The 24,338-nt window shown below is 38.1% G+C and overlaps 4 protein-coding genes across 8 annotated transcripts; all 4 read left to right on the forward strand.

Moving 5' to 3' along the window:
• Positions 1-1,163: 1,163 nt before the first annotated feature.
• On the forward strand, positions 1,164-6,377 carry LOC147292489 (uncharacterized). 2 transcript variants are annotated; one of them, XM_086233831.1, is made up of 9 exons: positions 1,164-1,662; positions 1,768-1,917; positions 2,110-2,259; positions 2,349-2,510; positions 2,735-2,815; positions 3,825-3,941; positions 4,177-4,482; positions 5,005-5,378; positions 5,766-6,377. In XM_086233831.1, the coding sequence occupies exons 1-9, from the start codon at positions 1,164-1,166 to the stop codon at positions 6,375-6,377; spliced, it is 2,451 nt and encodes an 816-aa protein (XP_086089957.1). The 2 variants fall into 2 exon arrangements, with proteins under 2 accessions (XP_086089957.1, XP_086089958.1); XM_086233832.1 differs by having other exon boundaries at positions 4,177-4,464; positions 5,032-5,378.
• Positions 6,378-7,099: 722 nt separating this feature from the next.
• Positions 7,100-9,525, forward strand: LOC147292490 (uncharacterized). Of its 4 annotated transcripts, none has more exons than XM_086233684.1 (2): positions 7,100-7,236; positions 7,697-9,525. In XM_086233684.1, exon 2 carries the CDS (start codon positions 7,713-7,715, stop codon positions 9,399-9,401), a length of 1,689 nt encoding a protein of 562 aa, XP_086089810.1. In that variant the 5' UTR covers positions 7,100-7,236; positions 7,697-7,712; the 3' UTR covers positions 9,402-9,525. The 4 variants fall into 4 exon arrangements, with proteins under 4 accessions (XP_086089810.1, XP_086089809.1, XP_086089811.1 ...); XM_086233683.1 differs by having other exon boundaries at positions 7,148-7,236; positions 7,542-9,525; XM_086233685.1 differs by having other exon boundaries at positions 7,155-7,236; positions 7,796-9,525.
• A 4,848-nt stretch (positions 9,526-14,373) lies between these two features.
• Positions 14,374-15,049, forward strand: LOC147292491 (uncharacterized). The gene is made up of 2 exons (XM_086230865.1): positions 14,374-14,793; positions 14,876-15,049. Exons 1-2 carry the CDS (start codon positions 14,374-14,376, stop codon positions 15,047-15,049), a joined length of 594 nt encoding a protein of 197 aa, XP_086086991.1.
• Positions 15,050-20,570: 5,521 nt separating this feature from the next.
• On the forward strand, positions 20,571-24,102 carry LOC147292492 (uncharacterized). The gene is made up of 3 exons (XM_086230866.1): positions 20,571-22,927; positions 23,247-23,307; positions 23,737-24,102. The coding sequence occupies exons 1-3, from the start codon at positions 20,571-20,573 to the stop codon at positions 24,100-24,102; spliced, it is 2,784 nt and encodes a 927-aa protein (XP_086086992.1).
• Positions 24,103-24,338: the final 236 nt, after the last annotated feature.

A 24,338-nucleotide genomic window follows, 5' to 3' on the forward strand; every position in this document is an offset into this window, starting at 1 on the left:
TGGGGCAGTTCGTGCCACATGGATGTTGAATGCCAGGAATTTTTTATTTTTTTGGGCATATATAATCTTTCAATGAATTGTTTTGTCACTTAGCACTGTCGCGTGATAGAAATAACTCCTCACAAGTTTTTTAAGTTTGGCTATGCCCGACTCTTTTGCACATCTAAGCTCTTTAGTGTTGATCCCTTCTTTGGCACCAACACTCTTTCGTGTCTTCAACACCCGATCGAATACCAATATACTAAAGTCTAAGCTAATTTCTTTTAGTGGACAAGGAATAACTAAATTAGACTAGCAAGGAATATGAAACACACTTTAACAACTAGTTATCTGTAAAACTTTATTACAACGTAGCTTAAAGCATGCATTACAGGCTTTTCTTTTACTAAGATATAATTTTGAAAAGCGAAAGGAGTGTGTTTATTCGCCAAGTACGAGGACTTGATAGGAGAACACAAGAATGACTTGAGGAAGAAGAAAACAGATTTATCAAATAGTATAGTGCTGGAGCAGTAATCCAGTACGACACAGTACAGTGCAACACTTTCACTGATGTGAAGTTTGCTTGACGAGCTTTTTCTTTCTACACGAAAAAAAATTTGGGTTTACAATTACAACGTTGGAATAAAGGCAAAGAAATAAAGCCGAAATAAGTATCTTAAGCATATCTTAATTTTTTCTTTATCTTCCTTTTTTAAACAGTGCATAAGATCAGTTCATTTTTTTTTGTTTTTTTTGTTTTCCTCAAATGGGAAGGAAGGCATTGCTCTTGTGTTTGATTAATAGGGAAAACACTGAAGCCAAATAGTTGGGCATACTTGTGCTAGACTAAATGCAGATTCATACTTGAATTTTGATTTTCCTTTTAACTTTATTATATATATATATATATATATTAGTAGGTACATTATTACTAAATTATTAAAATATACGTAATGTACAGTCAAATGACAAAAATCAAAATCCATTTGATAGCGCTTTTGGTTGAGTTGTCAAAGATTTGGCCTGCATCAAGAACTATTCGCTTTTTAACATTTGTTAGTTTGGTTTATTTAAGAGGCCAAACCAAATCTTTACTTGGCAAGACATAATAGTAGACATTATATCACAAAGCAGTATACATATATATAGACGAACTAGAGATCAAAAGAGGCCAAGCTGCCATGGCTTCAGAAGAGGAAGTGGATAGCTTGTTTGAGAATGCCATGAAAGGCCAGTGGGGAAAGGTTGTGGACGCCTATACAAAGGGTTGCAAAGCTCAAAAGGCCAAAATTACCAAATCAAAAGAGACTGCTCTGCATATAGCTATTGCTGATGGCCAAACAGAAACTGTGCTGAAGTTGGTGGACATCATTTCCATTGGAGACAATAATCATGCATCCAACATACTCAAGATAGCAAATGATAGAGGCAACACTCCTCTCCATCTAGCTGCTCGGCTTGGGAATGTGGAAGTGTGCCACAGCATGGCCTCCAAAGATCACAACCTGCTCGCTGTTCGCAACCTTGAGGGCGAGACCCCTCTCTTCTTGGCAGCTCTTAATGGCAACAAAAAGGTTTTCCTTTGCCTTCATTCTCTCTGCCAAGAAAAAAACCATTCCTTAATTAGAGACAATAATGGTGATACCATTCTTCATGCTGCTATATCTGGTGAATACTTCAGTAAGTATTGCAGGCTATCATTTTTTAATTTCCCCTTCTAGTTATTATTTAGTTTTAGCTAAATTAGGATAATGGCATTTTAATTGTTTGTTTTGCTTTTGGTAGGTTTGGCATTTCAGATCATCCAGTTGTACCCGGAACTTGTTAACTCTATGAATGAAAATGGTTTATCTCCCCTGCATATTCTAGCCAGTAAGCCTAGTGCATTCAAAAGCAGTAGTCGCCTTGGACTGAGTGATCAAATTATATATCACTGTAAGAATATCTAAGCCACATATTTTTATGATCCAATAAGCACATGTATTTGCAATTTGATTTGTTAGAATATTGTTCCATATTGTGTGATTTGGCTTCCTATTTGTGAAAAAATAATAATGGGAAAGTTTCAGTTTGGTTATTCCTGATTTATGTTGGTTTTGAAAAGGAATTTTCAAATTCATTTGTCAGGTTTGATTGTTGAAGAGCTGAAAGAGGAATCATATAACCATGAAGCTTGTCTGTATAAGACAAGAGTCAAAATGAGTTCTGAATATCCAGAAAACTATGAAACATGCATGAAGTTCTTCCAACTTCTGAGAAGTTTGTTTCAAGTGTTTAGTGGGTGAATCTTATCCAATGCAATTATATATGTTGCATTTTCACCAGACATTTATATCACAAGTCTAATTTAGTTTCTCCATTTTTAGCTAAAACGCGGGGAAACAGGAGTTGGATGCAACTGTTGCCCTTATACTTGAATAAGCTGCGTTGCTCCCTCCTACATGCTAATGGAGGAAATAAAAATGGTATTAATGCTGCTAATGATGAAGAGAATCCCCAACGGATAAGCAGCTCAGTACAACTACAAGGTAACCATCATAAGTCAAAAGTTCATATCCCTTTAAAGGAAACCTTGAATTGGTGATTAGTCACTGCTCATTATCTTGCCTTCATGATGTTCTCTATGGAAAAATAAGTAAATTCATTTTTAACATGAAAGAGAAAACTAACTTGATGGTGAAGTTGAATAGTTTTTACATTATAGTTGAAGAAGCCAAGTTAAAGATTCATCTGATTAGTCCAATTATTGCAGAGGCCACTCAAGCAGCATCCCCTTCTGCACAAGATTCTACAAAAGAATTATTGGATGCAAAGAGTTCAAAATCAACCAATGGTAAATTCCTCACCAAGAAAAGGTCCATGTATAATGTAAATTACAATTAAAAGTAATATGAGGATGAAACAGTCATACATATAAAAACACATATATGTGTTTGTGTATTTTAAAAAACTAGTGTGGCCCCAGAATTCAGCTCCACTCTGTAGAAATTTTCACAATTTGTCCATGATACCACAATGCATTATACCCAAGTAGAGGGTATTCATTGATCACACCAGGCCAGTAATTATTTTACTCCATTTATTCAGCAGTCCATGCATGCCTCATTTTCTATCTTTTTAAAGGAATCGTCTATTTTGTATTATCTTTAGTTACCAATTCATTAATTATTAATCTTGGGAGTGCAACCCAATCTACAACTTTTTTTTTTTTTTTTAAAGTATGAAATTAACTGTTCTTCCTCCATCTAATTTGATGCGAAAATATTAGAAGTATTGCATAATCTTGAGAAACTTAGACTACTTAGTCCCTTTCCACTGGGATATGTTCAAGATTCCGAAACATAATCTTGAGAAAGAGCTGTAATTTTATCAAAGAGAAATAGATAAATAGCTTCCCTTGGTGAGTCAGTGACAAAGATTAACATACCTAACTAAGTGTAAAAGATGTGCTTATTTAGATTCATAACTCAAGTCAAACTTGATATAATTCTGATTGAGTTACTGCAGCAGGAGGGACTGCAGGATTATCTTCATCAGCAAAGAAGTTGGACTCAGAAGGTGCTATAAAAGATTTATCAAATTTAATTCATCTTAATGTTGTTAGATAACAATAATAAGTAGAATGAGGATATTTTCATATTCTGTATTTAGTGTGGTGTAATAACTTGTTCCTCCATAACTCCATGACATTTTGTCTAGCTCAATAAATCAAGAAAAAGGTATTGCTAGTCTGAAGTTCTAGAAGTAGTAAGTGTGGATTATGCATATAGGGGGATTTACTGTTTAGACTTCTTAATTGTTCTCAGGAGATACGACTTTAGCATCTTTTTGTCTCTTTGCAGGTACAAACCAACCAGAGGGACAGGCTAGAGAAAGTTATTCGTTTCCACCCAATTATACCACATTTGTTCTGTTTTTCAAGCTTATGATGAAGGCCTTGTTAATCATTCTGGGAATTGGTCAGTATCAAAATTTTTGTTGGATCCATTTACTCGTTGTATTATTATGTACCATTGCCCCAATTGATACATAATACAGCTTGCCTCATGTAGCTAGATGTGTAAGCTTTATTAAAACTACATCACTTTCCCATGCAAGCACACCCTTCTAAATCAAAGAAAATTTGTAGAAAATCAGTTGGCCATAGTCTCAGCCGGAGTCCCCCTAATGTGCATTTTACTGAATGTCATCTAGGCATTTGGAGGATAAAGAAAATACAAGAAAAGAAAGAGCGACATATATGGGCTAATCAGGTCATGAATGAATTGATTCAGCGCACTTATTTCTACAAGTATGCAAATACTGGCCAAAATCCCGAAGAAATCCAACCAAACAAAGATACAGAAGAATTTCAAGTTCCTAATCCTACATTGTTAGATCAAGCTCCGTCCTTGTCAGCTGATCATGTAGCATCTAAGAATAGAAATACAAATTTTGATATGAATTCCTTGTCCTCAAATGCAAACAAGTATGAGAAAGGGAGTGATCAGAATGAATCAGGTAAGTTAATTACTCATCTCTTTTATTTTTGCTTGGAAATTACTCATCTTATTTGCACTGCATGCTTCATCGACATCACAAAAAAGGCGAGGGAAGAAATTAGGTCTATGGACAGCCTACTACCAAACTTCAAACCGACATTCCTAAATACTATTGCAGTCATTATGAATTTAACTGAGAGATTTCCAGTTTCAAAGTTAAATTGTTAGGAAGTGGTAAATTCATTTTTTTATTTAGTACTCCCATTCTCTTGCTCTTTCTTGCTAATGCTTTAGCTATGATATTATGCTACTCTCAAGAAACTACCAATGAAGACAATCTTGTTTTTTCGGTTAGGAAGCAATAACTGCATAGAAAAAAATGAACAGAAATGAACAAGAGATGGACAATCAGTGCACCTATAGGCGACTAGGATAGGAAACTAGTAGGAAAAATCTCTTGTTTCCTTTTACTACTCTTTTCACTGTCAAACCTTAATAAAACCTACAATGCATGGTTACAAACTTGGGTTTACCGGTACAGAGAGGAAGGACAAGAAACCCTTGGGAGATAAGAAGAATGAAATTTATGAAGCAGGGAAAAAGCAGACACCTATATTAATTGCAGCAAAGATGGGAGTGACTGAAATGGTGGAGAAAATCCTAGACAAATTTCCGGTGGCTATCCAGGATGTGGACTCTGATAACAAGAATGTTGTACTCTTGGCAGTTGAGAACAGGCAACCCCATGTTTACAATCTCCTGCAGAAGAGAAAGATACTAAAGGAAAGCCTGCTGCGTCAGTTGGACAACCAAGGGAACAGTGCATTACATCTTGCTGCTACATGTGGACAATACCGGCCTTGGCTTATTCCAGGCGCGGCATTGCAAATGCAATGGGAAATCAAGTGGTATAAGGTATGTACTATTCGTTGATCTCACACTTCTTCAGTGTCAGGCTCAACCTTCATTTTATCAGTCTTGAGCTTACACATCTTGATCCTATTCATCTACCATCACTAGCCTTTGGTTAATATTTTCAAGTTAAACTTCAAACTCAATTTTTTGAAGATTTTTACAATATAAAAGTCACACATCGGGTATTAAGTTTTGCATCACAATGCATAAAATCATGTACCTCTTCATTTTATTACCAATTGATTTTGGATTGGATGCTCAAACCTACATATGGATGTGTTGAGAATACAAAAATCCAACATTGATATTTGAAGCCTTGCATCACAATATATCAAACAATTTGGAACATAATCTTCTAAGAGTACGTAATTTTAATCTGCTACACAGTTTGTCAAAAACTCCATGCCACATGGTTACTTTGTTCGGTACAACAAAAGCGGCCAGACCCCAAAGGAGATCTTCATAAATACACACCAGGGTCTTTTAAAAGAAGGAAGCAAATGGCTAACCAAAACCGCAGAGTCATGCTCAGTGGTTGCAGCACTGATTGCAACAGTTGCATTTGCAACATCAGCAACTGTACCAGGTGGACTCGATCAAGTTACTGGTGAACCAATTCTCAAAGACAAGCCAGCATTCAGTGTCTTCACCATCTCATCACTCACTGCTCTTTGCTTCTCAGTAACTTCCCTGGTCTTCTTTCTTTCAATTCTCACTTCTCGATACGAAGAGAGTGATTTTTCAATGGACTTGCCTCGGAAGCTTTTGTTGGGTTTGACTTCACTCTTTGCATCTATAACTTCCATTATAGTCTCATTCTGCACAGGGCATATCTTTGTGCTCAAAGATCAACTGAGATATGTTGCATATCCATTATATGCAGCAACTTGCTTCCCGGTTACCTTTTTTGCTCTTGCACAGCTGCCACTCTACTTTGATCTCATGAGGGCCATCATCAGAAAGGTACCACAGCGGAGCTACGAGGTCTATCCACACTAGGACTTGGTCTCTTCATCAGTTCTGATAACAGGCCTCTAATGGGTTATGCAGTTGGAAGTGATCAGCTTGAGTGTAAAAAATTTGTTTGGTTGTGTTTTGTTTTCAGAGTGAGGTTTATAATTGATGCGGTTTCTTTTGCATGTGAATAATATCAATACCAATAATATAATATAAGGTCACTACAAGTTTTCTCAAAGTTTTAGTCACCTGGTGATGTTGCACATTGTATTACTGCGCCTTATTTGCCAGACATATATGAATATGAGCCTTAGAGTCAGAGCATAGATGAATAATTAAGATTCTGTCAGGTCAATTGGTACACCAAAAAAGATGTAACATTTTCTACCAATATTGAAATTAGTATGGTGATGTCCCTTCTACATTAGGGAAATTTCGAGTAAACACCCATTTCAATATGTCTCTTCCTTTTTTAATCCTACCGTCAAAACTAAGAGACGATAGTAGGTAAAAAAATGGGCTTTAACCAATGTAAATAGTAGGTAAAAAAAAAAAAAAAGTATTGCAACACTATCAAGTGTAAATCCAAATGGACCAAAATATCAATCAATATCGACTTGGACCACAATATCGATTAACTTTAACTTTAGTCGAGGATCCGAATCCGGGTAGAGAATCCAGTCCCAACTAAGCTTATGGGTCAGTAACTCAGTAATAAAGGGAGCCAATGGGCCCAACAAATAGAAACAAACGAAGTCCCAACGCAAAAATAACATACTTCCCTAAACTCAGTACTCACTACTCACTACTCAGAAGATCTCTGCATTTCTGAATTTCAGGGCGATGATGACCAAAATTATCGCTAAAACAGCTCCACCACTACTCACGCTTCTCCGCGAGGGTAAGCCTACTCCCTATTCTCTGTTTGCGCTTCTCAGAACCCACTTTTCCTGTTTTTCTCTCAGTAATTATCATACTGTTACTGCTAACAAAACCACTAATTTTGAGGATTTGCTAAAATCGCGTTGTAAATCTGGTACTATTGGGTTAGGTGCAGCTTTGGAATTTTTCAATTTTATGATTCATATGGAACCCATTCCCTCTATTTGGGCTTTTAATCATTTGTTTGGGGCACTCTCCAAGATGAACCAATATTCCACTGTTGTTTCTATGTATATATACTTGAACGCTTGTGCTCAATTCCAGCCTGATGTCTCTACAACGAGTATTCTTCTCAATTGCTTGTGCCGTCTGAATCGGGCGGACTTGGGTTTCTCTGTTTTAGCAATTACTCTTAAGCATGGTCTTCAACCTGATGCTCATTTTCTAAATACTTTGCTTCATGGGCTTTGCAACTCCAGCTCCCTGGATGAGGCAATGGACTTGTTCTGGAAAATACAGGAGAAGGGATACGCATGTAATGAACTCACTTATGCTACTATGATTAATGGGTTATGCAGAGCGCAGAAAACTTGTAAGGCACTTGAGATGCTCAAGGAGATGTCTGAAAATGGAAGGTTTAAGCCCAACCCAGATTGCTACAATCCAATCATTGACAGCCTTTGTAAAGCAAGACGAATGAATGAGGCATTGACCATATTTCGAGATATGATAAAAAAAAGTGTTGTACCAGATATCTTCACCTACAATTCATTGATTCATGGATTATGCAAAGAAGGGAAGACAGCAGAGGCAATGGACTTGTTCCGCAAAATACAGGAGAAGGGATACGCATGTAATGAACTCACTTATGGTACTCTAATTAATGGGTTATGCAAAGCCGGGAAAATTTGTGAGGCAGTCAGTGTGGTCAAGGAGATGCATGAGAATGGAAGGTTAAAGCCCGACCCAGCATGCTACAATCCAATCATTGACAGCCTCTGTAAAGAAAGACAGATAGACGAGGCCTTGACCTTATTTCGAGATATGATCAACAAAAGTGTTGTACCAGATATCTTCACCTACACTTCATTGATTCATGGATTATCTAACTTGGGTCGTTGGGAAGAAGCCAAAAGATTCTTGTTTTGTATGGTTGATAGTGGAATCTCGCCAGATTTATATACTTATAATGTTCTAATCAGCACTCTTTGCAAGGAAGAAAGAATTCAAGAAGCACTTGCTCTGTTCGAACATATGACTACAAAAGGCATAAATCCTGATGTTGTCACTTTTACATCCTTAAATTCTGCTTTGTGCAAGTCTGGTAAGTGGCAAGATGCTGTGCGGTTATTTCAAAACATGATTGGTTGTGGAGCCTTGCCTGATATTGTTACATTCAATGCTGTATTGGATGCTTTATGCAAAGAAGGGAAGACAGCAGAGGCACTTAATCTTGTGGAAGAAATGATCCATGGTGGTCTAAAGCCGGATCTCGTCACCTACAACTCCTTAATTAATGGATTGTGCCATTCCGGCCAATGGGGAGAAGCCACGAGGTTGTTTGATAGAATGGTGGATGAAGGAATCCCCCCAGATGTTGTGACCTTTAACACTCTAATAGATGCTCTTTGCAAGGAGAGAAGGACCAAGCAAGCCCTGGCCGCGTTTGAGCTAATGGTTCAAAGAGGTCTAAGACCTGATGTTGTCACTTACAATCGTTTAATATATGGCATGTGCCATACAGCTCAATGGGGAGAAGCCACGAGATTGTTTGATGAGATGGTAGGTCAGGGAACATTTCCTGATACCATAACTCTGACAATACTTTTGGATGCCGTCTGCAAAGAAGCAATGCCAAATGAGGCTCACAAAGTATTTGAGGCAAAGATTGAATACGGTATGGAGCTTAGCACGATAACTTATAGTATGCTGATTAATAGATATTGTTTGCATGGAAAAATAGATAAGGCAAAGAAGGTGTTTAATTTAATGGAGGCTAAGGGACACGTGCCTGATATTTCTTCCTATAGAACCTTGGACAATGGATATGCAAAAATAAAAAGACTAGATGAATCATTAAAACTTGTTAAAGAAATGATCCACAATGGATTGATGCCTGATCTGGAAATGAGAGAAACTTTGAGAGGTTTCCGTCCTAAAAGGCATGTTGCATCTACAGGATAAATCTCTAAGAGAGTGGGTGATGAACTAATGTAAAATTAAGTCTCCTTAAAGGTTTTGAAATGTTAGTTTCTGATGTTGTGGTTCAATGTTATCAATGATTTATAATAAATGTATGCTGTTGTCATGGTACTCACTTTTGCATGGAATACAATAATTGTGAAGATTATTATTTCACCGTAGTTTCTGTAAGAAAGTGGCCGGGTGATGAACTAATGTAAAATTAAGTCATGGTTCAATGTTATCAATGATTATAATAAATGTGTGCTGTTGTCATGGTAATCTCTTTGCATTTGACAGTGAAATCCTCAAGGATTCCAAAATTAAGAATTTAGTGGTACAGGTGGCTATTGTCATGGTAATCTCCTTGCCTTTGACAGTGAAATCCTCAAGGATTCCAAAAATCTTATTGTTCCCATTTGCCTTCTAAAAATTCTGTTGTTTCGTTCAGTCTGAACTATGCGAAAAATTGACCCCAACACATAAATAGGCGCATCAACCTTCCATGGCAATTCAGAGGGCTCAAAAGTGGGATTGGATTGATGAATCCTGGAATGTAAAAAGGATTTGCAGGTGAAAGCCTAGAAGTGCATGAATACATCCACGGCTTTCCACCTCACCTACTAAAAACGTGGCACTGATCACATAATTATTACATTTATTATCCCTAAAATTATAGTTGTTAGTACTTTGTTTTATTTAATTTGAATTATTAGGAGGTTTTTCTCTGACTACGCATGCCAATTTGAAATGGTTCTCCTGGATCAACTTCAACAACATTTGGCAGAGGCGAAAACCAACTATCAACACAAGAAAGGAGGCTGTCACACCATTCACACCTTTGGTGGAAAGTCTTACTGCTGCAGTGACGAAAAGCATGCTTTTGAGGGAGCAGGTTGCAAAGCTTCAAGCAGAATTGACCATCGCCCAAGCCAACCTTGTTGCTGCTGATGAGAAGGTTGCCCAACTGGTCGTGAAGGTGCATGCCAACACACAGTCTTTGCAGGCTGATGTTCGAGCCATATCATGCCCACGGTCTTTGGAGGCTGATGTTCAAGCCATCAAAGATATAAAACTTGAGAACAAAGCTGCACCTCAGAAAAAGAGAAAATGTGAGAGGATTCGCCAGGAGTGCCTTCAGTGCCGTTCTTGATTTTTTGGAGGCTCGGGGCGAAAATATGAAATGGGCCTCTTTGTACACAATTTTAGTTTTACAAAAAAAATATTATAAATTTATGTAGAGATGTTTTCCATTTACATATTCTTGAAAAATAATAATTTCATACAAAATGAAATAATATCGCAATTTGTACAAACTTTGAACAATAAATAGTTAAAGTTGCAAGGCCTTTGGTCATACAAGTTTTAAACAAAACTAATTAAAGTTGCAAGGTCCTTGGCCAAAAAAAAAAAAAAAGGTTGCAGGGCCTTTGGAGTCTGGACATACAAGCTTTAAAGAGGGAATGAACACTAAAAAAGACAAACCCCAAACTAATTAAACTAATTACAGTAAACTCTAATTTTTTTGGAGAAGGAATGAGGACTAAAGAAGAGAACCCCAAATTGAAATAGAATCAAAGAAGAGCTCTTGGGCTGAAGCTTATAGAATTTAAGATCTGATCCGTTGCAAGGAATGGAGGAAGAGAAAGTGAGAGAGAGAGAGAGAGAGAGAGAGAGAGAGAGAGAGAACTCGTTTTTTAACAAAAAGAAACTTTAATGTTTAAATTTTCCAATAAAGAATTGAAAGTTTAAAACATAAATTGATTTACTAGTTAGTTATAAAAAAATCAGTTTGTGCTTTTTACAAATTTGGGCCTTTTAGAAATAAGGTATTATACACTTTTATAGGAATTGTACAAATCACATATTTTTAATTATAGTTTATATTTTTATTGTATAGTGTATATATATATATACATAAATTTGGGGCCCCCCTTGAAGATGGGCCTTGGGCGGTCGCCCCTTCAGCCCATGCTCAGGGACGGCTCTGAGTGCGTTGACAAGTGGGATATTTTCGTGGCTTCTTTGAAACCCTTCTTTAGAAATTAGGTTTTATTTCTTTTGTATTTTCTTTCGCCCATATGCTTCATATTGTAAATATTCCCAACTTTTGGTACGAATAGAAAATAGACGAATTTTTTTTTTATTTGCTGAGAACAACTTTTGATTTGTATTTTTGTCACAATGTTTGGTGGCTGCCATAAAGCTTCATAATATTTCACTGCAAATTGCGTACGGGTCTCAATCATAAACTAAAAAAAAACTAAACAAGCAAGAAATGACGTAACACGAAACAAAACTACAAAATCGCACGAAGGAGAAAAGGAAAACAAAATAAAAGCAAATCAACACTTAGATACTAAAAATCTTTTAGCACGAGTCCGACCGGGCGTGCCAATTTATGTTATGGTCAAAAATGTCTCGGCTATATGTAAGGCTGAGATTTGATCCATATCATTGATTGATCTGAGTGAAAGGCGTGCCACCAAGTAAAGGTCGTACTTAGAACGATTGCAAAGCAACTAAAAGAGTAAAAATAAAATAAAATAAAGATGAAAGGAATCAGATGTTTGTGCTTGATTCTTTTCTATGCATGGGCACTCCAGGACTTAAATGCTAAAAGTTCTAAAGTACGTGCTAAGCTTATCTGTTTTAGGATGTGTTCATGTTGTTCTTGGCGAGTAATCAAACAAGATAAATAAGAAAACAAATCAAAAGTATAGAAATTAACTATCTCGGGATCCAGATCTGACAAAAATGCCCATTGGAATCGCATGTCACAGATAGAGAATGTAAAGTTCAAGAAAAGAAATGAAAGGAACTAGTAATAGACACTCAATGATTGAGAAAGTAAATGCTTCTTTGATTAATTCTCACTAAGGAAATACATTAAATTTCAGAAATAAATATAAAGAGAGGAAGTAGTAAATAAGGCTATTAAATATGCAAGAACAAACAAAGTTTCAATAAATGAAATGAGATCAACGCATTAACACAAGCGTAAAGAGTAGACAAAATGAATGATCAAGTCATTTGGCAGAGAATTTTCATAAACAAATTTGAGTATTTGTGTGATCAAGTTGTTTGGAAAGAGTTCAATTTTCTTCTAAAATTGTATTTATAGTGAGACAAGGCTCCAAAAACCTAGCTGATCCTCCTTTGGATTCCTGGCACGTGTACGACTCAGGAATCTTGAAATCAGTGACTTGATAGCTGCAGCCAGCTTTTGGGCAGCTTTTCGTCAACGCTCACTGTCCTAATGGCCCCATCTCCTTATAATTTTCTCGGCTTGGTATAGCCGAGCGTTTCTTTTGCCAAGGCATTTCTATTGGCCAGAGTCATCCTGCATGGGCCTTGAACTTGGGCTGGCATCACCTTTGGGCTAATTTTATGCCACATGAAAATCATGGTACAAACATTAGCTGAGACTGTTGAGTCACATGGTACTAGTGATTAAGTTAAGGGGGCGGCTATTCCAACCACCCTATTGTGCTTAGTTGACCACCCTAGATTTAATTTAGTAAAAGACATATATACCCTATAGCAAATTGACCATAAAGGACATCTAATATTTGGGATAAAATTTTTCTCCCAACACCCCCTACCATCTTCAACCACCAGCTGAGGAGTACCATCATCTTCACCACCATCTTCAACCTTCCACCACCACCATCTTCAACCTTCATCTTCCACCTTCCACCACCACCATAATCAACCTTCCACCCTAGATATAGATTGTTGTTTTAAACAATCTCACCCGCTGGCTCCACCCACGTATACCACCATCATCAAACAACACTCCACTCTCTTCTACCACCACCACCATCTTCAACCAAACCCTAGACATAGATTGTTTTTGTAAACAAATTCATTGTATCCAAATCACCTACTTTTGACAAATGGACAATCAGAACGACAATTTGGAGTCATCAAATGAAGTAAGTTTGAGTTTTTTTTGAGTTTTTATGAATTTTTTCGCGGCTGAAAAACTGTGAATTCGTGTTTTTATTCGGTAAACCAGTACCGAAATATACATTATATTTCGGTGGATGGTCACCGAATAAATGTACATATTTCGGTAGGTATCCACCGTTTATAAATGTAATGTCAATTTTTTACACATTTGTTCAGTCGATGCCCGTCGAAAAATGGCAATATATTCGGTGGTTTGTCACCGAAGTTTATACCACCGTTCGGCAGATAGCCACCGAATGAAAAACGTATAGTTTTTTAAATAGTTTCATTCGGTAGGCAATTGTCGAACTATATTGGTATATTCGGTACTTATCCACCGAATATCTATGATTTATTCGGTGGGTTCCCTTCGAATACTGGGACACAACTACTTTTTTTCCCGAATGACCAACGTATAATTGTTTCATTCAGTAGTCAATTGTCGAACTTTGTTTGCATATTCGGTACTTAGCCACCGAATATATGTGATATTTTCGGTGGCTTCCCGTCGAATACTGGGACAAAAATAAATTTTTTTTTTTTTTGCTGAATAGGAGCAGCAAGTGGGTGCTTCCACCGAACTCAGTATAGTTGAAAGAAGGTGCAATTTTGACTACACCAATGAATTCACAACAGCGGAGGTAAACATTGTTTGTATGGCCGGGAATTATGATTTATGCATACCTAAATATGAATTGTAAATAATATATGTAATTGTCATGTGTAGGTGTTTCAAAGTAAGGATTCAATGGTTAGTTGGATTCGTGCACAAGGAAAAATGAACAACATGGTAATTGTCATTAGAAGGTCTGATGCAGGCGGGGTTCGTGGTAAGAGAGCTTGTGACAGTCATTAGTACGTACTTTCCGGTTGTGACAGTCATTCACCCTCACCGTCCATTGGCAATGTTGGCTGTAGCTCGCCAAAAAAGAAACTAAAAAAACGGGCCAACAAAGTGAAGACGAGTTCGCCCATTCCATTTGCTCAGCCACATCGGTATATAGACCAGTTTCAACCCATCATGAGACCGTACATTTCTGGTGTAACCGACGTCTTACCAGATGGTAATTGTGGATATAGAGTTGTAGCTGCAGCTATGAGATTTGGAGTGGATGTTTGGCGAAAGGTACGCACAGACTTATCCAGGACACTGCTACATACACCGGCTTTGTTTGAGTCAGTTTTCCATGTGCGCGAGCGAGTTATGGAGTTTCAGAGGGTACTTGATTATTTTGATGACACCCCTGCACCCAGAGATCATTGGATGACCATGCCCGAGATGGCATATATTATTGCCACATGTTATGGTGTAACCGTGATCCATTTATGTAGATCGTTATGCCTTACGTGTCTCCCACTATATGCACACTCAGAAGCACATCAGGATGTTGAGATCCGTGAGATTTGCATTGGTTTTGTCAACGGTGATCATTTTGTACAAGTACGGCTATAGATTGTGTAATTGTAAATTTATAGTAGAAAAATTGTCATTGCTAAGTTATTCACTTAATTAATATGCGTAGGTACACTTGTCCCCGGGCCATCCTATGCCACCTATTTCAGATGATTGGCATAAACATGCCGACGCGTATGCCGCACGTGGTTGGTACATTGGATATCAAAATCGCCTTGAGGAGTTCAAGCAAATTAATGGTGACGTGCCTACGCCGGAAATTGTGTCTCTTGATAATGATTGAATTTCAACTTAATTAAATTTAGTGATTTGTTTTTAACCTTTATGGCGTACGTACCATGTATGTGGGATGATATTAACCTTTATTAGATCTTGACTCATACATAATATTATCATAATATGTGGTTATGACGTTTTTGTCTCTTTCAATCATAATATGTGATGCTCCAATATTTGTTCAGATTGTTTTTATGCAATTTCAAAGTCACTAAATTAAGATGCTCCAATTTTAGCCAAAATAAAAAACAAAAGGTCCTAATTACAAATAACCCTCATAATTAGTCATTAACTTTTGGCCCTTGTGTTCATTATAGTACATGCTACCTACGAGTTATCATGCCACCATTTTCTTACATTTACCTAAAATCAACTTGTCCATAATCCATGTCTGTCAACCAATTATAATTCATGTCCATAAAATAACAGCCATATCAAAAAAACTTCTGAACATGAAAGTGGGTGATCACTGCCGAGTGCGGCGCTGGTATGTCATGGTGTTGCTCAAGTGTGTGCCCTCCAAGATATGTTGTAGACTGTCAATCACCCTGTAAAGGTGAGAGGGACGCCTTGTGGCCTCATCCTCGCCCAATGCCACAATAGGGCGAGTGATATGCAACATACGGTCAACACAGTCCTATAAGTAACAAAATCATATATAAGCAACAATTTATATACCATGTCAAAATATAAGCCAATTTGAGCCTAAATAAACAATTTTCACCACCAATTTCAAAATTTAAGCCTTTGGATCCATACTCTGCCAAATCCTGGTGCCACGGTCCTATGGGGGTCAAATGCAGTCCTAAGTGCCGGATTTTGGATGTACGGATGAGATACATAATGGAACCACTGGAGGTAGCCGTTAACGGTGTCAGATGGAGCCTTCACTGCTTCACTGCTACACTGCGACTATCTTCAGACAATAGGTGGTCCGGCCACCTTTCCCACGTACTATCAAAGTACTCGTAAAAGGGATTGTACGATTGCGCATAAGCACCTCGTCCACCACACTGAGGAGCACGTGGTGCAGGGGGGATCGTTTGTACCTGTCCAAATTGCCTCAAGACTCTATCGGGATAATACGGCTCCACAATGTCGAAACACTTGATCAATCCTGTGTAGAATGCCACATCTAGTAATGGATGTTGTTGTCTACTAGATTTGTAGGGTTCCCATATAACCTGAAGAAAGAAAAAAAACAAAAATAAGTTAGTATCAAATAATTCATCCAAGAGCAACAAATGCAAAATTAAGTCTAATTTTTCATTATCACTATAAATATATACCTCATCCGCCTTCAAATCGTCAAGTTGTTGTCTCAGTTTCTGAACATCTTCACAAGTTGTCCCGGTATCCCTCCTCGGAGTCCATCGGAGCGCACGGGGGCTACTCTCTAAGTAATTAATGTCATAGCCCGGACTAACAATATGGTACATATGCTCATACACCCATGCCTCCAACAAGGTCATATATCCACACATTTGCTTAACCTTAGACCTAGAAGCAACACCTAACTGCCGATATAGGAAAGATAAGGCCCCTGCACCCCATGCATAATGGCTAGTGGTGTCGAGATTAGTAAGTAATCTTAGATACTGGACTTGTACCCTTGTGCCAGTCTTATCGGCAAAAAGGGTACATCCCAATAAGAACAATAAATAGGCTCTAGCAGCACACCTCACTAGCTCATCATCATCTGTATCACACACATGGGCAAACCTCGACCGTAACCACTCGAGACGCATATACTCACCAGAATAGTCATCCAACTCCGATGTGGCATCTGCCTCACTCACCCCTAAGTATGTTCTCAATAACAAATTTGATGCAATATAATCATGATGGGGTGTAGAAAGTGATAAACCCACAACCGAAATTCCCAAAATGTTTGACACATCATCTAGTGTGATGGTCATCTCACCGAATGGCATATGGAAGGTATTAGTCTCAGGCTGCCACCTCTCAATAAAGGCTGAGACCACTACCTTATCAACAGTACGGTACGAGCATGACACCAGTGGTCCGAGCCCAGATCTAATCACATACCCCTTCACATTGTTATTATAATTTCTACTCCACAAGTCTCATGTGCGCAGCTTTGTTGTTTTGGACATGCATCTTAGGGGCTTACGTTCCTATTTTCAAAAACAAGCCACAAGTCAATTACAATATTGCAAACTATATAGTTATAAAATTTTAAATTATATAAGTCATTATGTATAATCTCTAATACCTCATTTTTTCAAATGGAGGCAGCAATGTGACTGTTGAAGCTCCTAAGCAATGACATATTAGTGGGACCTCCAGGGAAAGGCCCATCTGGATCATTGTTGTCATCTTCTATTACATTCTCTTCCGTCTGGACATCATCCCCCCTCTCTTGGTAAATAGTTTTGCCCGTTTTCCTACGCCTCTCTGAAGCTGTAGGACGTGTTCGATCTTCATTTGCAGCACCACCTCTAGAAGATCTACCTCTACAAGTTTCGCCTCGAGCAGATTTACCTCTAGATGCCCCTTTCTTATCCATACCTATATTCAAAAATTGAAATCATGTTTAGAATATAGAGAATATAAGTTATCATGAAATATAGAATAAGAGAAAAGTGTATGTAAAAATATTTTATATTCATGTCATTCGGCAGATGTCTACCGAAAATTTCAGATCTATTCGGTAGATGTCCATCGAAATATTAAGATCCATTCGACAGACACCCACCGAACCTATATCAATGTTTCGACAGATGCCCGTCGAATGGAACCAACAACAGTTAAATCAATATATTCATTCGACAGAGACCCACCGAATGACATTTGATATTTCGGAGGATATCTACCGAATGAATGTAAATAATTCGGAACTGAACTACCGAATGAATTTGTTAACACATTTCCACCAAATTCTGTTCGGAAGTATACTGTCGAATATTTTGAAATAATTCGACAGTATACTTCCGAACAAGTTAAGAAATTTCGATACACCAATACCTAAATTAGATCCTATTTTGCAGACACCCACTTTTAAAATCTCATTCTAATTTCTCTAAAATATCACATATCTGTGTAATTGGAAGACCAAATATATATATATATATTAATGCATTACACAACCCTAAACCTGAAAATTTCAGTGTTGACAGAGAGTGACACCGAGAGTGAGTAAGGGAGACTAAGAGGGAGAAAGCAACCACCTGAAATTGCAGAGAAGGAATCGGCGGTGGAGGGGAGGACCGGCGACGGTGGGGAGGAACGGCGACTGGTGATGTGTAGGCGGGGGTGGGTCTGCGAGTAGGCCAGGGGGTGGGGTCTGCGGGTAGGCAAGGGTGGGGTATACTGGTGGGGTGTTTGTTTGGGTGGGGTAGGTGGGTTTAGATAGTAAAAATGATGTATTTTGTGAAATTATGGGTATTTCTGTCATTTTAGGGTGGTTAACTCAGTAGAAATTAAAAAAATTATACATGGGGGTGGTCAACTCAGCACAAAAGGGTGGTGTGCATAGCCCCCCTCTTAAGTTAAATTTGCAATTTATTTAAGGACAAAAGTAGTATATTTATAATTTATAATAGATGTAATTTGGTTATTAAGAATTAATAGCAAGAAGTGTATTTCCACGGGAGCTCGAGAGCTTTAAATACGCATAATTTTGTAATTATTTAATACATTTATAATGCTGCATGTAGTTCATATGATTGGGTACAATTGGAGTTCCAATTTGTTTGGAGGGAGACAAAATGAAGTTAAGAAGATTCAGACAGAAATTGAGTTTATAAAAGCTGGACCTAGAAGCAAAGAAAACTTTAGCAAACAGAAAACGCTGGAAATTTCCCTAGAGAATCTAATCGAGAAGAATGAAGTTTACTGGAGCCAACGGTCCCGGGTCACTTGGCAAAAGGAAGGGGACAAAAATACAAAAACTTTTCATGCCCAAGCTAAGGATCGGGGAAAAAGGAATCATATTGCAGGCCTTTTCAATGATGATGAGACAATTGGAGGTATGTTTTGTTAATATTTTTCCAACCTTTTTACTACTAATGGAGGGTTGGACATGCACATATTGCTGGAGATTGTAGAGGCAAAAATTACGGTTGAAATGAACGCCAAACTCCTCCAACCTTTTACCATGGTAGAAATCGAAATGGCTTTGTATTGGAAGTATCATTCCCAATATAGGTAGTAATTGCCTTGTCTGGCAGCTATTTAATTCTAAGGTGCTGCCAGTATATTTGAGAGTGCAAAGGTCCCTTTGGGAATCGTATTCTGTATTCCTGTGTTGGTTTGGCTCTTGAGCTTCTGGAGTGTATTTTATATATACCCAGGCTCTCCTCATGAGTCCTTATGAATAATATCTCAGCTACTATAGTGGACGTAGGCCTCTTTACCGAACCACTCTAAATTTTGTGTTCTTGTCTATTTGTGTTGTTAGTTTCTATACTTTGAATCAAATGTATCCCACCAAATCACCATGCGTTGCTGGGTTGCTAGCTTTATTCTATCAGAAGTCTTGGCATATTGTGGGCGATGGTGTGGTTGAGTTTTGTCTAAGGGTGCTGAACGGTGGAGAAAGTGTGGAATGTGTTAACTAAACCCTTATTGCTCTCATTCCAAAGACTGAGGAGCCAAAACGGGTTGCTCAGTTTCGCCCGATTAGTCTTTGTACTATACTAAATAAATTGGTGGCCAAGTCACTGGCAAACTGACTTAAATGGGTGTTACCAATGTGATTTCGGAAAACCAAAGGGCGTTTGTGCCGGGGCATCTAATTGTGAACAATGTGGTAATTTTTTTTGAGACAACACATATCATTAAAAATCTCCCTGAGACTGACACTACCAAAATGGCGATCAAGCTAGACATGGACAAGGCTTATGGCCGAGTGGAATTGTGTTTCTTGGAGGCAATGATGTTGAAATTAGTATGGTGATGACCATTAAAAAAGCACTGCAGAAAAATCAACTGATTTTTTTCTTATATGAGGCTTAGAGTTAGCCAGTCAGGGCATAGATAAACAACTAAGATTCTGTCACGTCAATTGGTACACCAAAAAAGATGTAGCATTTTCTACCAATATTGAAATTAGTATGGTTATGTCCCTTTAACATTAGGGAAATTTCGAGTAAACACCCCTTTCAGTACGTCTCCTCCCTTTTCAATTCTACCGTCAAAACTAAGATTTTTTTTTTAGCTCTTTGACCACTTTTAGGACCCAATGCTCCTTAGAATTGTTGACAAAATTGACCAAAAAATCGGCTTTAACCAATGTAAATAGTAGGTAAAAATAAAAAAAGTATTGCAACACTATAAAGTGCAGATCCAAATGGACCAATATAATCAATATCGATTAACTTTAACTTTAGTAGAGGATCCGAATCCGGGTAGAGAATCCAGTCCCAACTAAACTTATGGGTCAGTAACTCAGTAATAAAGGGAGCCAATGGGCCCAACAAATAGAAACAAACGAAGTCCCCAAGGCAAAAATAACATACTTCGAAACTCAGTAGATCTCTGCATTTCTGAATTTCAGGGCGATGATGACGAAAATTATCGCCAAAACAGCTCCACCACTACTCCCGCTTCTCCGCGAGGGTAAGCCTACTCCCTATCCTCTGTTTGCGCTTCTCAGAACCCACTTTTCCTCTTTTTCTCTCAGTAATTATCATACTGTTACTGCTAACAAAGCCACTAATTTTGAGGATTTGCTAAAATCGCGTTGTAAATCTGGTACTCTTGGGTTAGGTGCAGCTTTGGGATTTTTCAATTTCATGATTCATATGGAACCCATTCCCTCTATTTGGGCTTTTAATCATTTGTTTGGGGCACTCTCCAAGATGAACCAATATTCCACTGTTGTTTCTATGTATAAATACTTGAACGCTTGTGCTCAATTCCAGCCTAATGTCTGTACAACGAGTATTCTTCTCAATTGCTTGTGCCGTCTGAATCGGGGGGACTTGGGTTTCCCTGTTTTAGCAATTACTCTTAAGCATGGTCTTCAACCCGATGCTCATTTTCTAAGTACTTTGATTCATGGGCTTTGCAACTCCAGCTCCCTGGATGAGGCAATGGACTTGTTCCGGAAAATACAGGAGAAGGGATACGCATGCAATGAATTCACATATACTACTCTAATTAATGGGTTATGCAAAGCCGGGAAAATTTGTGAGGCAATCGGTGTGCTCAAGGAGATGCATCAGAATGGAAGGTTAAAGCCCAACCCAGTATGCTACAATCCAATCATTGACAGCCTCTGTAAAGAAAGACAAATAGATGAAGCCTTGACCATATTTCTAGATATGATCAACAAAAGTGTTGTTCCAGATATCTTCACCTACAATTCATTGATTCATGGATTATGCAACTTGGGTCGTTGGGAAGAAGCCAAAAGATTCTTGTTTTGTATGGTTGATAGTGGAATCTCGCCAGATGTATATACTTATAATGTTCTAATCAGCACTCTTTGCAAGGAAGAAAGAATTCAAGAAGCACTTGCTCTGTTCAAAAATATGACTACAAAAGGCATAAATCCTAATGTTGTCAGTTTTACATCCTTAATTTCTGCTTTGTGCAAGTCTGGTAAGTGGCAAGATGCTGTGCGGTTATTTCAAAACATGATTGGTTGTGGAGCCTTGCCTTATATTGTTACATTCAATGTTGTATTGGATGCTTTATGCAAAGAAGGGAAGACAGCAGAGGCAATGGACTTGTTCCGGAAAATACAGGAGAAGGGATACGCATGTAATGAAGTCACATATGGTACTCTAATTAATGGGTTATGCAAAGCCGGGAAAATTTGTGAGGCAGTCGGTGTGCTCAAGGAGATGCATCAGAATGGAAGGTTAAAGCCCGACCCAGTATGCTACAATCCAATCATTGACAGCCTCTGTAAAGAAAGACAAATAGATGAGGCCTTGACCATATTTCGAGATATGATCAACAAAAGTGTTGTACCAGATATCGTCATTTACACTTCATTGATTCATGGGTTATGCAAAGCCGGGAAAATTTGTGAGGCAGTCGGTGTGCTCAAGGAGATGCATGAGAATGGAAGGTTAAAACCCGACCCAGCATGCTACAATCCAATCATTGACAGCCTCTGTAAAGAAAGACAAATAGACGAGGCCTTGACCTTATTTCGAGATATGATCAACAAAAGTGTTGTACCAGATATCTTCACCTACAATTCATTAATTCATGGATTATGCAACTTGGGTCGTTGGGAAGAAGCCAAAAGATTCTTGTTTTGTATGGTTGATAGTGGTATTTCACCAAATGTATATATCTATACTGTTCTAATAAGCACTCTTTGCAAGGAAGAAAGAATTGAAGAAGCACTTGCTCTGTTCGAACATATGACTACAAAAGGCATAAAGCCGGATCTCGTCACCTACAACTCCTTACTTAATGGATTGTGCCATTCCGGCCAATGGGGAGAAGCCACAAGGTTGTTTGATAGAATGGTGGATGAAGGAATCCCTCCAGATGTTGTGACCTTTAACACTCTAATAGATGCTCTTTGCAAGGAGAGTAGGACCAAGCAAGCCCTGGCCACGTTTGAGCTAATGGCTCAAAGAGGTCTAAGACCTGATGTTGTCACTTACAATCGTTTAATCTATAGCATGTGCCATACAGCTCAATGGGGAGAAGCCACGAGATTGTTTGATGAGATGGTAGGTCAGGGAACATTTCCTGATACCATAACTCTGACAATACTTTTGGATGCTGTCTGCAAAGAAGCAATGCCAAATGAGGCTCACAAAGTATTTGAGGCAAAGATTGAATACGGTATGGAGCTTAGCACGATAACTTATAGTATGCTGATTAATAGATATTGTTTGCATGGAAAAATAGATAAGGCAAAGAAGGTCTTTAATTTAATGGAGGCTAAAAGGCATGTTGCATCTACAGGATAAATCTCTAAGAGAGTGGGTGATGAACTAATGTAAAATTAAGTCTCCTTTAAGGTTTTGAAATGTTAGTTTCTGATGCTGTGGATCAATGTTATCAATGATTTATAATAAATGTATGCTGTTGTCATGGTACTCACTTTTGCATGGAATACAATAATTGTGAAGATTATTATTTCACCGTAGTTTCTGTAAGAGAGTGGCCGGGTGATGAACTAATGTAAAATTAAGTCATGGTTCAATGTTATCAATGATTATAATAAATGTGTGCTGTTGTCGTGGTAATCTCTTTGCATTTGACAGTGAAATCCTCAAGGATTCCAAAAGTCTTAAGAATTTAGTGGTACAGGTGGCTATTTTCATGGTAATCTCCTTGCCTTTGACAGTGAAATCCTCAAGGATTCCAAAAATCTTATTGTTCCCATTTGCCTTCTAAAAATTCTGTTGTTTCGTTCAGTCTGAACTATGCGAAAAATTGACCCCAACACATAAATAGGCGCATCAACCTTCCATGGCAATTCAGAGGGCTCAAAAGTGGGATTGGATTGATGAATCCTGGAATGTAAAAAGGATTTGCAGGTGAAAGCCTAGAAGTGCATGAATACATCCACGGCTTTCCACCTCACCTACTAAAAACGTGGCACTGATCACAGAATTATTACATTTATTATCTCTAAAATTATAGTTGTTAGTACTTTGTTTTATTAAATTTGAATTATTAGGAGGTTTTTCTCTGACTACGCATGCCAATTTGAAATGGTTCTCCTGGATCAACTTCAACAACATTTGGCAGAGGCGAAAACCAACTTTCAACACAAGAAAGGAGGCTGTCACACCATTCACACCATTGGTGGAAAGTCTAACTGCTGCAGAGACGAAAAGCATGCTTTTGAGGGAGCAGGTTGCAAAGCTTCAAGCAGAATTGACCATCGCCCAAGCCAACCTTGTTGCTGCTGATGAGAAGGTTGCCCAACTGGTCGTGAAGGTGCATGCCAACACACAGTCTTTGCAGGCTGATGTTCAAGCCATATCGTGCCCACGGTCTTTGGAGGCTGATGTTCAAGCCATCAAAGATATAAAACTCGAGAACAAAGCTGCACCTCAGAAAAAGAGAAAATGTGAGAGGATTCGCCAGGAGTGCCTTCAGTGCCGTTCTTGATTTTTTGGAGGCTTGGGGCGAAAATATGAAATGGGCCTCTTTGTACACAATTTTAGTTTTACAAAAAAAATATTATAAATTTCTGTAGAGATGTTTTTCATTTACATATTCTTGAAAAATAATAATTTCATACAAAATGAAATAATATCGCAGTTTGTACAAACTTTGAACAATAAATAGTTAAAGTTGCAAGGCCTTTGGTCATACAAGTTTTAAACAAAACTAATTAAAGTTGC

Source organism: Dryas octopetala, chromosome 2, assembly GCF_963921425.1.
Source record: "Dryas octopetala chromosome 2, drDryOcto1.1, whole genome shotgun sequence".
Taxonomy (NCBI): domain Eukaryota; kingdom Viridiplantae; phylum Streptophyta; class Magnoliopsida; order Rosales; family Rosaceae; genus Dryas; species Dryas octopetala.

Bases quoted from the DNA above. Each gene is read 5' to 3' on its own strand.
- LOC147292489 (XM_086233831.1), top strand. From the start codon at position 1,164: ATGGCTTCAGAAGAGGAAGTGGATAGCTTGTTTGAGAATGCCATGAAA. The intron at 2,260-2,348 runs GTGGGTGAATCT...CTCCATTTTTAG, and splicing joins AAGTTTGTTTCAAGTGTTTA to CTAAAACGCGGGGAAACAGG. The intron at 2,511-2,734 runs GTAACCATCATA...CAATTATTGCAG, and splicing joins CAGCTCAGTACAACTACAAG to AGGCCACTCAAGCAGCATCC.
- LOC147292490 (XM_086233682.1), top strand. From the start codon at position 7,179: ATGATGACCAAAATTATCGCTAAAACAGCTCCACCACTACTCACGCTT.
- LOC147292491 (XM_086230865.1), top strand. From the start codon at position 14,374: ATGAGACCGTACATTTCTGGTGTAACCGACGTCTTACCAGATGGTAAT. The intron at 14,794-14,875 runs GTACGGCTATAG...TAATATGCGTAG, and splicing joins ACGGTGATCATTTTGTACAA to GTACACTTGTCCCCGGGCCA.
- LOC147292492 (XM_086230866.1), top strand. From the start codon at position 20,571: ATGACGAAAATTATCGCCAAAACAGCTCCACCACTACTCCCGCTTCTC. The intron at 22,928-23,246 runs GCATGTTGCATC...TGCATTTGACAG, and splicing joins AATTTAATGGAGGCTAAAAG to TGAAATCCTCAAGGATTCCA. The intron at 23,308-23,736 runs GTAATCTCCTTG...AACATTTGGCAG, and splicing joins TACAGGTGGCTATTTTCATG to AGGCGAAAACCAACTTTCAA.